The following is a 16,614-nucleotide window of genomic DNA, read 5'->3' as shown; positions in this document are numbered from 1 at the left end:
TTAACTAAGCAAATAGGTACGAGCCTCCTATTGGGTAATTACTGCACGGGTGACAACAAGTTATTTAACCCCAACTGATGCAACGAGTAGCTTCTCGTTTCTTAAACAACCATGTTGAAAGACACATCCTGTGGTCGTGGGAAAGATGTTAGTCTGTTTGAGAAGGGTCAGATCATTGGCAGAAAACATCTAAGGAGATTGAAGAAACTACTAAAACTGGGTTAAGAACTGTCCAACGTATTATTAAAAACTGGAAGGATAGTGGGGAACCATGGCATCAGGGTAAGAAGAGAGGCAGATGAAGTGATGTACCCATCATGCCTAGTGTCTACTGTACAAGCCTGTGGGGGCAGTGCTATGATCTGGGGTTGCTGCAGTTGCTCAGGTCTAGGTTCAGCAACATTATGTTGCCCAAAGAATGAGGTCAGCTGACTACCTGAATATACTGAATGACCAGGTTATTCCATCAATGGATCATATTCCAAGATGACAATGTCAGGATTCATGGGGCTCAGATTGTGAAAGAGTGGTTCAGGGAGCATGAGACATCATTTTCACACATGGATTGGCCACCACAGAGTCCAGACCTTATTGAGAATCTTTGGGATGTGCTGGAGAAGGCTTTGTGCAGTGGTCAGACTCTCCCATCATCAATACAAGATCTTGGTGAAAAGTTAACGCAACACTGGATGGAAATAAATCTACGCCACAGTGAGTGAGTGCTGTAATCAAAGCTAAAGGCGGTCCAGTGAAATATTAGAGTGTGGCGACTTTTTTTTTTTGGCCAGACAGTGTATGACACCAAAAAAATGTACAAATAAATCCTGTAGTTGCTGAGATATACTCAATTTATTTATAACTGACCCATAGAAGCCCTCCTTATTATTTCCATTTACTTCCTTCCCGTGACTTTAAAATCAAATCTGAAAGCAAAAGTCACTCTTATCTTAAAATAAATACGACTTTCTAAAGTTTGAAGCTGCTAAATCTGAGGTTCAGGTGATGAGGAAAAAAATAAATAAAAAGAGAGAAACACCAAGAAAATCTGGGGAAGCTTTGTTATTCAATCAGAAAAAACAACACAAGGTTTTTGTTTTACACATATATACAAAGGTAAGACATTAAATGTTTGTCATAAATATCAAATTAGATTCCTGTAAAATTGTGATAAAAGTTGCATAGAAAAGTAGTGATAAGAGAGGACTGTATGTATGCATGTATGTATGTATGTACACATATATCACCTTACAAACACATTTTAGTTCCTATTGAAGTGATCGGCAGAATGTAACAAAAGCCACGTAGAGAGGAAGTGCTGGCGCCGAGGCAAACGTGGCCGATGTTCACCAACACGAGTCTTAATTTAATTCCGTTTGTACGAACACATCAGAACTGTTTCTGATAAACGCTTGAAGTTATCGACGAACGACGACGAACGAAACGAATTCTTGCACTAAATCTGTCTCGGGAGTGTTGCGCGCGAAACGTCGCGAGACTTTCGAGATATACAACGCAACCAAATGTTAGCAGCTACAACACGCGGAGGTGTTTAAAGTCGTTTGAATTTTATCACATAAACCTACTCCAGTTACATTTTAAATACTGATAATTGGTGGAAATGAACGAGTCTAATCGTCTCAGAGCAGAAACGTCAACGCCAGGCGTCCTGAATGAACGATGCAAAGACTGAACCAAACCGTGTCACGTTAAGACTTTCTAAAACTAAAGATAACTGCAATAATTTAATTTCAGGCAACTGAAGAGTTGTCTTATAATAGAAGAGGATATACACCAATCAGGCATAACATTATGACCACCTTCCTAATATTGTGTAGGTCTCCCTTGTGCCTCCAAAACAGTTGTGACTCATCAGAGAATGGACATGGGCCTTCTGAGGGTGTCCTGTGGTGTCTGGTAACACAGTTATTAGTGGGGGGGCCTTTGAGGGAAAGGGGCCTCTGTGGATCATCCCACAGATACTTGATCAGTTTCTGGGATGTCTGCTGCCATCAAGGAGTGTCGTTGCTATGGGGTGGGGGTGCCTGGTCTGGTCTAGATGGGTGCTACATGTCTAAGGTCCAAAAGTTTCCCAGCAGAACACTGAATTGTCACAAGATGGTCAATGTTATTCGCTTCTCCTGTCGGTGGTTTTAATGTTGTGGCTGATTGGTGTATATTTAAGCTTCAGTTAAATCTGGCGGGGCAACTTAGAGCGAATGCTTGACAACTGGACCGACTGAAATTATCTCAGCACCAACGTGCTACAACGGCTGTTACGCAAAAATCTGTACGTAGTATTCACTTTGTTTTTATAACACTGGTTCAAGACACCATTGCAGCATCTTTCTCTAGTTTACGTATAATTAAACATTAACAATAAGGCCCCTAGTTTCTATACAGTTAACATCAGCCACCATAGACTATTGATAATACCGGACCAGAGCAAGGACCTGGAGACTAGAGAATGTGTAAATGAATTTGACTTTTTATATGTAAAAGGGAAAATGTTATTTGGTCTCTCTACAGTTTTATCCCCTTTCCGTGTCATTAGAGGGAACTGATTTGGAAAAGTTGTTCTGAAACATGAAGAAACATGAGAGTTGACGTCTAAAGTGGCCTTTAGACGTTTGTCTCTATGTGTACTTGTAAAGTAGTGGGACAGAAGATGTTAAAAGCACTAGTGAGATACTTTTAAAAACATCCAGGTCCTGTTTTTTTTTTTTTTTAAATGAACTGCACAAACTCCTCTTCACTAACGCTGCAGGTGAATTCACTGGAGTAGTTTGAGGTTGCTAGGATACTTGAGATTAATGAGACCTCGTACGGTTCTCATCTGAATATCAGTCTGGTTAATCACTAATGTGTGAGGATTATTATTATTATCATTTTTTTGATTTAGTATAAGGATTTGTCTCACAAAGAACACGGACGTATCAAAACACATTTTAGATTTTTCTTTTTTAAAACACACACACACACACCCAAACACACACATCAACACAAGGGATCTTCAACACCGCTCATCACAGACAAGATGCAAAAAAAAAAAAGAGGAAAAATAATCTACATCTCACATTATTAAATATAAACAACCTTTTTTCAGAAAAATAATCTCTCTGCAGTGTCCACTGTCTTGACCGAAGCTTTTTTTTGTGCTATCTGGAGACACCTGGATGGTAGCTTTTTAAAAAACTAAATCACGTGTGCTCTATTTATTCGACGTGTGATACATTCACTTGAAAGATTCTTTAAAAAAAAAAAAAATCAAGTGCTTTTTTCTTTTTCCACTACCTTTGAAATGTGTCCAGTCTATTGATCTTCTTGTTAAAACTATTCGCCTCCGTGTCCTGACATCGAGGAGTCAGAGTCCTCCTCCTCTCTCCTCTCCAGTCCAAAACTACATTTTTACCTCCACCTCCCTGTGGCTTTGTTTGACGGAGGTCTACATTGGGCACGTGTCTGCCAGCCTTTCTAGCCCCTCCTCTGTCTCCAGGCTGCTGGAGCAGTCCATCCCCTCTCCGCTGTCTCTGTCGCTGCTGGGGACCATCGGAGACCAGCCCTCCCCAAAGTCATCCTCCATGTTTCCCTCCTTCGTCCCCTCGGCCTCTGCGCCGTCCTCCCCTCCTCTCTGCCTGCAGTAAGGCGGGATCTCGACCACAACGTATTTCTTCGCCCAGCCGCCCAGGAGGGCCTTCTGTCGGGCGTCGTTTCCCATCAGGCCGGCGTCAAACCGGGAGTTGGTAGCTGAGAGGAATAAAAAGGGAAATAACCAGAAGATAAAAAATCCTGCACCTGCAGAATGTGAACTCACACCGTCTCCCCATTTGGGACGTAACCAGAAGCTACATTCTCTAAAGGTGTAAAGAGAAATGTAAAGCTCATCCTTTCCAAACATTCACTGAGCTCACCTGGAAGAGTCGTGGACAGCTGACTGGAGTTACAGGTGACTGAGCCGTTGTTGTTGGAGTTGACGGCGGCGGCGGCGAGTTGGAAGATCTCAGAGCGGGGCAGTTGTGGGGACACGGGTAAGGAGTGACACTGCCTTCCCGGCAGCTGCTGCCAGTAATAAGCCTCCTGCAGGGGTCCCGGACCAGCAGGCGGCTGGTTGCTGAACGCGCTCCCCGGAGGCGAGTGCAGGTCGAACACCAGCGAGAAGACGGACTTGCTGGGCACGTCGAAAAACTTGATCTTGCCCCCGCACAGGTCCTCTCGAGCCGTGAAGGGGTTGATCTTGCGGGCTTTGGAGGCTCTCTGGGCGGTGGGGGGGTCGTAGTATGGGTCCTGGACGTTGACTTTTCTCCCCGGCTTGCAGGAGAAGATGTCCGACTGGCTGCGGCTGAGCCAGATGTTTCGTCTGGGTCGGGGCGACTTGGGGGGGATTTTGTCGTTCTGGAAACCGAGGGGATTTAAACGCTTGAAGCCCTGGATCTTCTCACCTTTAAGGAACAAAACGAGACCTTACATGAAGTTTACAACTCATATTTATTCATATTTATGTTTTAAGTCAAGCTGAAGGTTAAGCAGGATTTTAATTTAACCACTAGGTGGCGACACAGCCTGCTTCAAACTCAGCTGCTTTCTCAGGAACTATATGACTTTTCTACGGGTTGAAAAACATCACGTTTAATTCATGGCAGCAGGAAAAATACTTAAAATAAAAATGTATAATAAGACCTTTGAACGTTCAGGACTGCAAAGCAATAGTGCACATGGTCTACAAACAAAATAATCAATTATAAATGCTTAAAAAAATAAGCATTCACAAAAAAATCTATATATTTCCAAGCAGCAGATGCATCAAACAAAACTAACCAAGCAAACAAGTTATTTTATGCTCCTCTCAAATCTCACAGTTGTTCCGAGCGACCCCGCATTTTGTTTTTTCCGGTACATATCTCAAGGCATTACTCATTTTACTCATGAGGGCCAAAAAAAAAAGCCACTTTGGAAAAGAAATTCTTGTTATGCAACAGAAATATTTCCTACTATGAGGGTGATCCTGGTCTCAGGAAATGCTGATGTTATCAGGGGAGAGAGGGCGATAGAGGAGGGGGGGGAGATGATTCTTACGTCGACGGGCTCAGACGGTTTAGCTTAGTCAAAGTTTACAACCAAAACAGAAACTGCATTTGTCAATTGTTAAGGGGAAAAAAAAACTACAGCTGCATCCTGTGACGTCCTGTGCGTGTGTTATGAGGGAGATGGAGCTGTTTGGTTTTTCTGAGCAAACACATTACTGCCTCCCCGACTCCACGATGGTCAGACAGGCAGGCGGCTCCGCGCTGGACCAAATTAGAAGTGAAACCCGGGCCTGCATGGATCGAGTGTCTCAAAATAGGAACGTTGATCCCAGACCAATTTTCCTCTTCACGTTATTTTAGCAGCAAACGCAGGATTCGGGGTCAGACACCCGAGGGATAAATGTTAACAACATATTCAAATTTGCTTTGCTAAAAAAAAAAAAAGTCCCTTGAATAACTTGGGAAAAAAGAGATATTTTAGTAAGAGAAGGGATTCTGCTCACGTGGTCTGAGTAAACCTGGTTGCATGTCTGTGTGAGGACAGCGTAAGCAGAAGCCTTGCAACTGAGTGGACAAAGCATGGTGTGATATAAAAAAAAGGAAGTGACGTGAGTGTTAGGAGAGGTGAGATGTTTCCATTAGGCCTGACACCGACTAGATGACGAGTAAAATATTGACTACCGGCTGAGAATAAAAGAGGTCAAGCGGAGTCTGCGCGTAGAGGTAAACGGGGGGTGTGGGAGGTCATAAAATCCATTTCTGGTGCCTCGCGTGGATTACAGCTACCCCTCCTACCACGTGCCCTCCCAGGAATTTACAAGCATCTTCTTGTAAACAAAGGGATGTGACTTTTATTGACTGTAAACCTTTAGACGCTTCCAGTGAGGGTGCAGTGCTGCTACCTTTGCTTATGGTTTTCTTGTCGTTGTCACCGCCGAGCGGGACGCACTCGTGCTCCATCTCCTCGACTTTAAGGCGGGCGAGAATCTCCTCCAGGTGCCTCACGATGTCCGGGAAGGATGGACGGAGCTTAGGATCCATCTGGGAGGGATGGAGAGACACACAGAGCAGGATGTCACATTAGATTATTAACCAACAAGCTCTGTTCCCATTTAAAAACGAGCTACATGTGACATTTAAACAAGAGAAATATGACTTTATTAACTGGCTGTTTACTTATACTGTATATATTATAGCTTGTTTTATAGTCTTTTTATTGTAGTTTACATGTTTAAGATGAATGGAAATGTGGAAAAGGTTTGCTTTATAACCTTTATTGGTAGCATACTTTGGAAATGTTGAGTTTCTTGGCAAACAGCGGTACAAAAGTATGATCAGTGGGGGAATAAAACAAAGACACTTAAGAAAAAATGTGGGTTTATATTAGAAAACATAAGCAACTTCAACTGAGGCTACTTTTATCCTCGAACTGTGATGAACTGATGAAACAGAGGCTCTTTAATGGAAAAGGAAAATGAGAGGAAAAATAAAAAGAAAGAAGTTAAAATCACATTTAATCTAGTGATCGAGGACAAAAGTGCAGCTTAAAGATGAGGCCACGCAGCTGGCAAGGAAGTCCAGAGAGAGACATTAAAATAAGATTTTCGGAGAGAGATAACAGAGACGAGGATGATAAAAGGGAGACGACAGACAGGGATGAGAAGGGATGGAAGGAGACAATATGGGATCAATCAGCGGGGTGCTCCAAAATCTTTAATACCCTCTTCTTCTGCGGTTGTAATTAATGTAAGAGGGGGGAAGAAAAGTCAGATTTCCAGTCCTGTGATGATGTGAGCAAAACGAAAATGGCAAAATCTCATCTCAAGGGCATAATTTATTTGGTTTGATCCATTTTCGTTATTAAAAACAAATGAACGTGTGCTGAGAAAAGCTGAATCTGACAAGTAACTGATCCAGCTTTCAGAGAATAGAGCACCCCCCGGACAGTAAGCCAAATCTGATTATTCATCTAATCTGATTGCTCATTTATCGCTGAACAAAGGGAATAAAAGTTACTTAAGAAATTAAGAATAAAACTGAAGAAACTCCCAAGAACATACATGAAACTTCTGTGGGTCTAGAGTTTTCACAGTTTATTATGTGTAAAAATAAATAAATCTGCATTGATAGACTGATTGGACAACAGGGTGCCGGACTCACATTGCAGCAGTTGAAGGCCACCTGGAGGAAGTCCGGCGGACAGTCTCCAACCATGTGCTGGAAGGTGTGATAGTCGAGGCCGAAGTTCTGCTCGGGAGGACGAGGCGGAGAGACAAAGAGAACTGATACTTGATACGTGAAACATAAACAGGAAATCTGTATCCTAACAGTTGGGGATGAAGATGGAGGCCGACAAAGCTTTATCAGATGTTTGACATACTGTAAATCGTCTGCCAAAGCCGGCCTCGTGTCAAACTAATCTCTGTGACATGGTCCTGCTGACTGCCAAGTTCTCCTCTGCTCATGGACTAATAACCAGAAACTTTATTTGGGAACTTGGATTCACTTCTAAGCCTGGCTTAAAGGCACAATCCACACTGGGATTCAAATGATGATCCTTCCTAACAGGACAGCGTGAGAGCCATTTCATATTAAGGATTCTGCAAGGTGCAGAAACGGCTGCAAATAAAACTTAATTGGTTCACTTTGTTAAGTTTGCGCGTAGGATATACGAGCCATTAATTCGCACACGAATCGATAAATATTTGCCTTACGCTCTGAGCGCTCTGAGAGTACAGTAGATAAAGTGATACGGTAAATATTTAATGTTCAGATCTATTTTTTGCCAGACCGGGTTGAGAAATATTATAACATTCCTTTCCAGCTCAGTGTGAGTCACGGACATTTCACAGTGTAAACACAGGGGAGAGAATTATGAAATATCAACAGGATCAGGCCGTGTGTACACTTCAAACACGAGAGTTGGATATTACGAGGAGGAGGAGGAGGGCGAGAGTGGAAACGGAGGTGAGAGGGAGACGAGGAGTCACCTCTGTGCGAGGAAGGAAATCGGGGTCGGCCTGGATCCTCGCGATGATTTCACACAGGATTATCCCGTAGGAGAACACGTCGGCCTGAGAAAACAAACGAAAAACAAGCACGCAGATAAATTATTTGTTAGTGGACTCCTTCACATTCTGTTACCTTTCATATAATGCCAAATCTCTAATAATCTAATTACTAATAGATGCAAAAGATGAATGATGAATCTCTCTTTATAAGCTCTTCCCAAGGGAGGACTGTCCTGTCCCACTGCCACTAGTCGGTCCCTTGTCGGCGGCTTTTCGGCCGATTCAATCTGATCGTTTCGCTTAGCAAACCAGTGTACGGGAACATAAATAAACAAAACTTTAAGGCGCACACACAGAAGGCTTTTGTCATTTCACATTTGATCTCATCTGAACAGTCAAACACACAAATATCTTCACAACAGCACGATCATCTAGAACAGGGGCGTCAAACTCATTTTAGTTCGAGGGCCACATACAGTCCCAATTTGATCTCAAGCGGGCCGGACCAGTAAGATAATAACCTGTAAGTAACGACAGCTCCTGATGTTTTCCATTTGTTTTAGTGCGAAAAAGAACAAGTAAATTCGGAGAATGTTTACAGTTGATAAACTAGCCTTTAAAAAAGGAAATTTCTTAAGTAAAATAAGTGAAGTTTGGGCACTTTGCTGTCTGTTGTTTAGTCCTGGGTGTCTGTGTTGTGTTCTGTCCACTTCTCTTACTAAAACAGTGGACAACTTAGGGCTAACAGTTATTTTCATTGAAAAACTGCAGTCTTCTATGTAACTTTGCAAATTCACACTGTGAGCCAGATTAGACCCTGTAGCGGGCCGCTTTTGGCCCGCAGGCCGTATGTTTGACACCTGTGATCTAGAATGAATGAACCGTAGACCAAACTGATCTGTATGATTCAAGAGAGGCCGGCTCTGCACGACGGTTCGCAGGCTAGTCTTTTAGCATCTTTCAGTTTTCATTGTTTGAATTACAAATACAGACTACTGCCCCCTGCTGGGACGAAGAGTTATTTAATTTCATGCAGACACAGAACGTTTGTGTCAGCTGGTCCTTCATTGGCAATAGTTCTAAAGTTCCCAACCTTAACCCTCTTGTCTTGGTTTAAAACTAATCTACAGACTAATTTAAGTTTCCCTTTTCCACTCGATCCACTTAAATAATAGCACAACTTGCCATAAAGACCAGAGGTTACAGCTATTACCTTTTCATTGTAGGATTCGTCTCTCAGCACCTCCGGAGCCATCCAGAAAGGAGAACCGACCACTGAAAGCTTCTCTACTTCGGCACTAAACGCAACATACAGACAGAGTGGTTGTAAGCAACATGCAATCAAGAAGTCCCGTTCCAGACAGAGACTTGTCTTTCTGTTTCATTTGTGCAAATATATTTTTACTCAGTGCGTTTAAATGAAGGAAATATGACAAGCTGGTAATATGTCAGTTGGAGGTAATCCTCCTCTGACCCAGTGCACCGGCAGGAAAAAAAAAAAAGCCTGACCTGACCCCGTTCAGTAAAACCTCAAGGTTAGATTTTCTATTGCCTGCTAGCTAAGAGGTCTTTGTTGGCTTTCACTAAAAAAAAAAAAAAGCCATTTTCTTTTGCTTTGTGACGTTATGAACAACCTGCTAGACTAGAGAAAACTAACTGGACTGCTCTAGTTTTCATGCTGCGTGTATAAATAGAAGTGCTTTTGTGATTAAATCAGCTTTTAAAAGAGTTCTAATGGTGTATATAATTAATCTTAACTCTCTAATCCTTTCTGTTGAGTATCTTTCTCTCCATTTAGATTTAAATTTGGCAAGGTCTGGACCAGATTTCCTGGCAAACGGCACTTTCTCGCTCCGTAAAAAATAATGATAGGAGTGGCTGCTTTTTTTTCTTTCTATTTTTTATCAACTCAAGAGATTTTAGATGAGGAAAAAAAACAAAACAAGCCCGCTCATTGTTTATGCTAGCGTAGAATTTTAAAAAAAGGAAAACCCTGCGCTGATAATATCCTCCCGTTATCAAAACACTAAAGCGGAGAATGTGGACTGTAGAGGCGGCTGTTAATGTTAGAGCCTGACCCACACACTACGTGTTAATAAATAACCCTGTGTCTGGAATGAGGAGGAAGAGGAGGAGGAGGAGGAGGAGGAATACTTTTAAGCAAGTTTGCTGTTAACAGCAAAACCAGAATGGTACAAAAACACTGTGGTTAAGTGAAGTGAAGAAAACAAGAATATGATCACTGCAAGAAAAGGAATCTTGTGACCTTACAGATTTTCTTTCTGGTTCATTATATCCTCAAGTAATTGTGTTTTACTGCATTAAAAGGGGCCAATATGTTTTACTGATGAAATTCGATTAAGCTTTAAAGTTGCAGTAATTTATTTTTGGCCACTAGGGGGCAGATAAAACATGAACATAAGCTACAATTATTATTTTTATGCCAAAATATTAATAGAAAACTTGCTATTTGCACATCAAGCAGACAACTCTCATCTTTGGTTTTTAGGGGATAAAAATAACATAACTTGACTCTCGTCTGTAAATGTGCAACTAAAAACTGAGCAAAAAGAGGCAACAAAGATCTTTCAAGTTAGTGTCGGGTGATAATTATCAGTGATTTCAACGCTGCCACCAGTTATTACAACACACATTAGATGCAGTGTTAATTTGAAGTGTAATGCTGCAAGAGGAACGGAAATGTTCAAGTGATAAAGTCGTGAGTGTTTTTCTGCAGAGCAGTGCTCCGTGAAGACTCCTTACAGATTGGTGGGGATCTTTTCCGCCAGGCCAAAGTCTCCCACCACTGCTGAGTAGCCGTTGTCATCACACTTGATCAGGCAGTTCTGTGAACACAGAAAACAGAAGTTTGCTTTGAGGACGTTGCAACGCTAAAGGGCCTAAAAAGGGACTTTTGACTTTTGTGGCTTACCAATATCAGTCAAAGCTTCCTAACTAGATCTCCGAACTATAATTCACTAGTAGAGAACTGTACGTTAGATTATGCTTCACACGTTTGGACTCTTCCTCTTCCATTAGCTATAAACCTCATTAATATCACAAAAACAGGACGTGCACCGCTGTCAATGCGTGCACAGCCCTGTGTAACATAACAGTGTCACAGCTACTCGAGTGATCTGAATGTTATGTTCAGCGTGCTCACAGTTTATTTATACATGTCAGTCTAACATGATACATGAATGCAGCGCACAACTACTCTCTCGCTGTTCCTGAACTGTCGGTATACCGACACGTTACTCTGTAAAATGCTGGATACAACATATATATGCTGTGTTTATTGACTGTCCAGACGGAGGTAGGAGTCACAAGTGAATAAACTTTGAGGAAATATGACAAGCAAGGCTATCAGTTGACCCTCGGAGTCAGTCTAAAAAAAAGCGAGTTTACTTCGCATCTCTTCCAGTCGAAGTCGATCGCTTTATTTAAATTTCTCTGTGAGCTTGTTTAGTCTTCTGCAGACGAATGGACATAAATGTGGATTTTACAGCAGGGAGCTGCAGTCCTGTCCCTGTTCCCTCACGGTGCCAACATGGCTCCCGGTCAAGTTGGAAAACTAGAAGCTGCTGGTTACAAAATGTCACATCTGACAGCGACAGTGTTCCTTTACAGAGAGGTTAGCAATAAAAAGCGCAGTGTTTTAATATAAACTACTAGACAAAGATAGCAAAAGTCGTAGCAGTATTTTCTGCGCTCGTATGAATCACACGCTCTACCGCTTCTCTACACAAACAACTTATAATAAACATACTTAAAGATACGCGAGTCTAAAAACAAATTACTTCGTTTTTCCATTCTGAGGATGTCCAAACAAAATGATGAGCTGTCTGTGTTGATGTTTTGCTGGTGCCAAAAGCAGACCTGAACAGATCTACTTATAGCAGCGTGTTGTTGTTTTTTTCTCTCTCTCTCTCTCTCTCTCTCTCTCTCTCCTCCTAATGGCCAATTAGCCTCTCTTGCTAACCTTGGAGGTGAGGTCCCGGTGGAATATGCCTTTGGAGTGCAAGTACGCCAGACCGCTGGCGATCTCACTGGCCAGCTTCACCCTGGTGGGCCAGCTCAAGTGTTTGTTGCTGTCTAGAAGCTGCTCCAGGTTTCCACCGTTGATGTACTGCAGAAAAAGAAAACACAGACACAGGTTAATGCCTTCTGAACACCTTACACCAGATTGACGTGCAAGAAAAAAGAATCACATGAATCTTAAAGAAAAGAGTGCTTGTTAAATAAATGTTTTAATTCCAAATGCATAAGGTGCTAAATACACATTTAAACATAATTAGACAGACCCTATGCAATATGGATTACTCAAATTCGCAGAGGACGTATTTGTCAAACATTTAATGTTCTCTGTATGTGCTCTGAAAAGCATAATGTTCCTGTTTGGCTGCGTAAGTCACTGCGATAGGGAGCCAAAGAGATCAGATGACGTTCAGTAACGTTAGATCAGACTCAGTTAGTGGGGATACTCCAATCATGGCAACATAACACCCTCATTACCGGCTACAGAAAAACAACAGGCTGAATAGCTGGCTTTAGAATTCATTAATCATCTGGTGTATGTATCACTTAACAACAGTGTGACATTAAAATATACAGAGATGTTGAAGCTACATAGAGATACTGGCTAACTCAAACCAAATGCTTATCTGACGAGCTGGATTACTGATTAGTTTGCTCGCTTCGACTACAGACGGCCCGCCTGCCTGCCTGCCTGCCTGCCTGGTGGGTTAGCTCATGTATCGACCAACTGGCTGCACAAATTCTGGCCTGCAGCCTGTTCAGCTGCCCGACAGAGCTGCTAGTTTCCTGATACATGAATGTGTACCGCTTGGCCGTCGTGCAGGCTGAAGAGAGCGGGGCAGCCAAGAGGGCAAACCAGCTCAGTGGGTTTTAAAAGTGTCCGGGACTCTTCACTGTGTCAGCTTTGATCCACAAGAACATGCTTGACCTTGGTTGCTTGCATGCAAACACATGCGACACACTAATCCCATGTCACATATCACGAACAACCGTAGTTAACTAGAGATTGGGATAAAGGGATGGTCGGGTTTAGCTGTGGTTAATGGTGCGACTGACAGGAAAGGGATTGGAACAAAGGGGGCTGATAATGAAAGGAGGCAGTCTTGACGGTCTTCACGCACTTTAATAACGTGGGATTGGGGTCGGATTAATACCAATTTTCAACTAATCTTCACCTGTTATTACGATGTAAAACCCAGAGCTGCCTCGCCACAATAAACAAACATGATTTCCCCTCAGCTGCATTGGTTTTTCCAACTAAAACCATAGTCACACAATCTCTCTGGAGAATTGCATGGTAAGTGTGTGAGGGTTCAGCTTCCAGCGGATTACGCCGACATGAAAAGATGGTAACAGGATTTGTTGTTTTCAATCACTTGCAGAACTCACAGAAGACTTTTTTTGTTTGGTACCATTCAAGACAGTGAGGAGCTATAAAATGCAAAACCTGCTGTGGATAACAAGTTTGAGTCAATGTGAACATGTCACATATAGAATGATGCCTTTAAACACAAATGTCCATTTGAAAAGGATAATTTCTCTTTTGCCGGCGAACATGTTTTATTATTTTTTACTTCTTTGAAGAGCATAGTTATTGGTCATTAATCAATATTTCTGCAGACACTGGATATAAGATTAAGGAGGTGGCATGTCAAGTTTCTACGTTGCTTACAAAAACCTTCACTATCTAACTTTGCAGAAAAACTCCTAGCTGGATGAAGATGACATGATTTTCAATTGTTTAAGCAGCAGAGAGTAACATAGCAAGAAATTGGACCTCCAACCCAAAATTATTTGTGATATCTGCACATTAATTTCTTAATCAAGAATTAGGGCAGGAAGTGAAAGCTAAACACTACAATTAAAAGTTCATTCATTCATCCATTTTCTGTAACCACTTATTCCTGTTAAGGGTCACAGGGTCTGCTGGAGCCTATCCCAGCTGTCATTGGGGCGAGAGGCGGGGTACACCCTGGACAGGTCGCCAGTCTATCACAGGGCTAACACAGAGAGACAGACAACCATTCACACTCACATTCACACCTACGGCCAATTTAGAATCAGTTAACCTAAGGAGCGTGTCTTTGGATGGTGGGAGGAAGCCGGAGTACCTGGAGAGAACCCATGCAGACACGGGGAGAACATGCAAACGCCACACAGAAAGGCCCAGTCGGCCCATGGATTCAAACTCGGGACCTTCTCGCTGTGAGGCATCAGTGCTAACCACCTCGTCACTGTGCCGCCCAATTAAAAGTTTTATTTTTGTATGTTATAGTCTGACAAAGACTTTGTTTCCATGCAAGATGTTGTCATTACAACTGTTTTGGAGGCACAAGGGAGACCTACACAATATTTGAAAGATGGTCATAATGTTATGCCTGATCAGTGTATGTACTACATCATGTGTTAAAGCATCCCGATCCACATTAATAATCCCCACACCTACCGACGAATGTTTATTTTACGCAGTGATTGACAGTGGAACAAAGTCGTATTGTCGTTAAATGCCAACAGCCTCAGTCTAAGTGTATGACATTCAAATGCCTGCACTCTAAATAGCGAGCTTCCTGCAGTCTTTTACCCTAAAATGTTCCCTCACACACACACACACACACACATATATACCCTCGCCAATTCAAGACATGAGAGGATTACAGTATTTGTCCAGCAAATTCCTCAGTAGCCACAGAGTTCAACATCTGTTGTCTGCCCGGTTGGGGGTTTAGGGGGTGAGACACAAATACGACAGGAGAAAACTCCACTGGAGACAATTAAAACTCAGACTAATCCAAGTTCTCCTCTTTATCATCTCATCTAGTTACGATCAGCGAGCACAAAAACCCGCCTGGTCCAAAATGCAAATCGCATGGTTTTGCAGAAGAGTGCACCTGCTGTGTCAATTAAAAATAAGTAAAGTCCTATTCGAGAAAAGCCTCTTATTCGGACATGGTATTTTTTTTTTCCCTGGAATTTGCATTATCCTATTTGTGGAGTTACTGATACACCACAGTAATCACTCAACATGTTCGGGCTGCATAAGTACCTCAACATGACCGTGTGTAATGTGGAGAGCTGAGGAAATAAGAAACATACGTCTGGTCACAACTTGTTGAGGGAAACGCTCTGCTGCGCTGCCTGTGTTTCGGGTTAAGGACCACGGAAAGACTCAAACAAAGAGTCCTTGTTTTCCTCTGGGAGCAGCTTCAAACGGCGGTATAATGATGCCATGGGTCATGACTTACCATTTGCTCAGATTATGATTGAAGTAGCATTTCCTATAAGGTGCATTAAATTGATGCCCAGGCTTCGTGCTCCACATTGTTCTACATCTACCAGAGTTTCCAAAGGATGATTCTCATGTAAACACGTAAATTGACTATTAAAGATGGATATTAACATGTTTCATCGTATATTAAAGTACGGGAATGTACCTTTGCCAATTTAGTAAACAATTTTGAGGCCAGGTCAACACCTTGAGCTGTTCTTCACGTTTCATTGGGTTGTTCCTAAAGTGTTTTTGTGTGTGTGTCTGCGTCAGGCTGCATCCTGCTGGGGATGGCTGCTGCCATCAAGGAGTGTCATTGCTATGGGGTGGGGGTGCCTGGTCTGGTCTAGGTGGGTGCTACATGTCTAAGTAACATCCACACCAATGCCAGGTCCAAAGGTTTCCCAGCAGAACAGTGGTTTTAATGTTGTGGCTGATCGGTGTAAGCAGGCACCGCAGAATCTGACATTAAAACTCTCGTTGACGTCAGCTGTTCTTATCCCCAACATCACTTCCAAAAAGTTACAGGTTCAGTTTACTGTTTACCTACAGCACATAATAACTCATCACTTTTCCAGCGCCGTGGACGTAATCGTGTCCGAGCGCGAGTCAGTGAGTTTCTAGGTTGTGGGGGGGGGGGGGCACGCCGTAACTTCATTCTCCGCTTCCTCCGAGCGTGACCTCATAGTGGGGGTCAAGTAACGAAACACCGTGAGCCTGAAAGCAGGGCCAGGGCATTCAGTTTGCTCCTAACACGACACAACAGGATCTGTTTACGCTGCCGCAGGAAAACAAGACCCACCACAGTGTGTATGTACTGTATGTATACTGATAGATGTTGTTTTTAAAATGTGCTGATTCACTTTGCAACGACAGTATAAGACCAGGTGTGTGTGTGTGAGTGTAAATGTGGTTTATTAAGATGCTGGGGTGTGTCTTCGTCAAGGCAACAAACAAGCACAGTGTAACAGAGACCATATGTTTGAGACTTGGAGCATCTTTAAGAGTGTGTGCTTTATTTAGAGTGGGATGAACCATATATACAGTACATTAACCTGCATGTGAATTTAAAAGGGACTCATACCACAGAGATGCATCTTAATTCAAAGGTTTAAATGTTTTTGTGCAGATAATATGTGAATACAAGTCCTGTTTTCATCCTTGAATTAGTGCATTAAGCAGCATTAGGATTTGTAAGATCATTTCTCTATTTATAACTGGGTTATCTTTTGGGTGTGGGAAAAAATGAAAAATATCCAGCATCCAAAACTGGTAGCTT

The 16,614-nt window shown here is 42.4% G+C and overlaps 1 protein-coding gene across 1 annotated transcript in view; it reads right to left on the bottom strand.

The window, feature by feature from the left end:
• Positions 1-804: 804 nt before the first annotated feature.
• tesk2 (testis associated actin remodelling kinase 2) overlaps positions 805-16,614 on the bottom strand; it is a 33,142-nt gene continuing 17,332 nt past the window's right edge. Inside the window, exons 6-13 of the mRNA XM_084546685.1 lie at positions 12,015-12,161; positions 10,796-10,878; positions 9,246-9,330; positions 8,012-8,095; positions 7,182-7,268; positions 5,924-6,062; positions 3,909-4,436; positions 805-3,744 (exon numbers count right to left, since the gene is read on the bottom strand). Of these exons, the coding sequence (XP_084402811.1) occupies positions 3,443-3,744; positions 3,909-4,436; positions 5,924-6,062; positions 7,182-7,268; positions 8,012-8,095; positions 9,246-9,330; positions 10,796-10,878; positions 12,015-12,161 (1,455 nt within the window). The 3' untranslated portion in view covers positions 805-3,442. The remainder of the gene's footprint in view (positions 3,745-3,908; positions 4,437-5,923; positions 6,063-7,181; positions 7,269-8,011; positions 8,096-9,245; positions 9,331-10,795; positions 10,879-12,014; positions 12,162-16,614) is intronic.

Source organism: Chelon labrosus, assembly GCF_963514085.1.
Source record: "Chelon labrosus genome assembly, chromosome: 6".
Classification (NCBI taxonomy): Eukaryota; Metazoa; Chordata; class Actinopteri; order Mugiliformes; family Mugilidae; genus Chelon; species Chelon labrosus.
The sequence above is the reverse complement of the archived record's forward strand: the minus strand, read 5'-3'. Positions and strand labels throughout refer to the sequence as shown.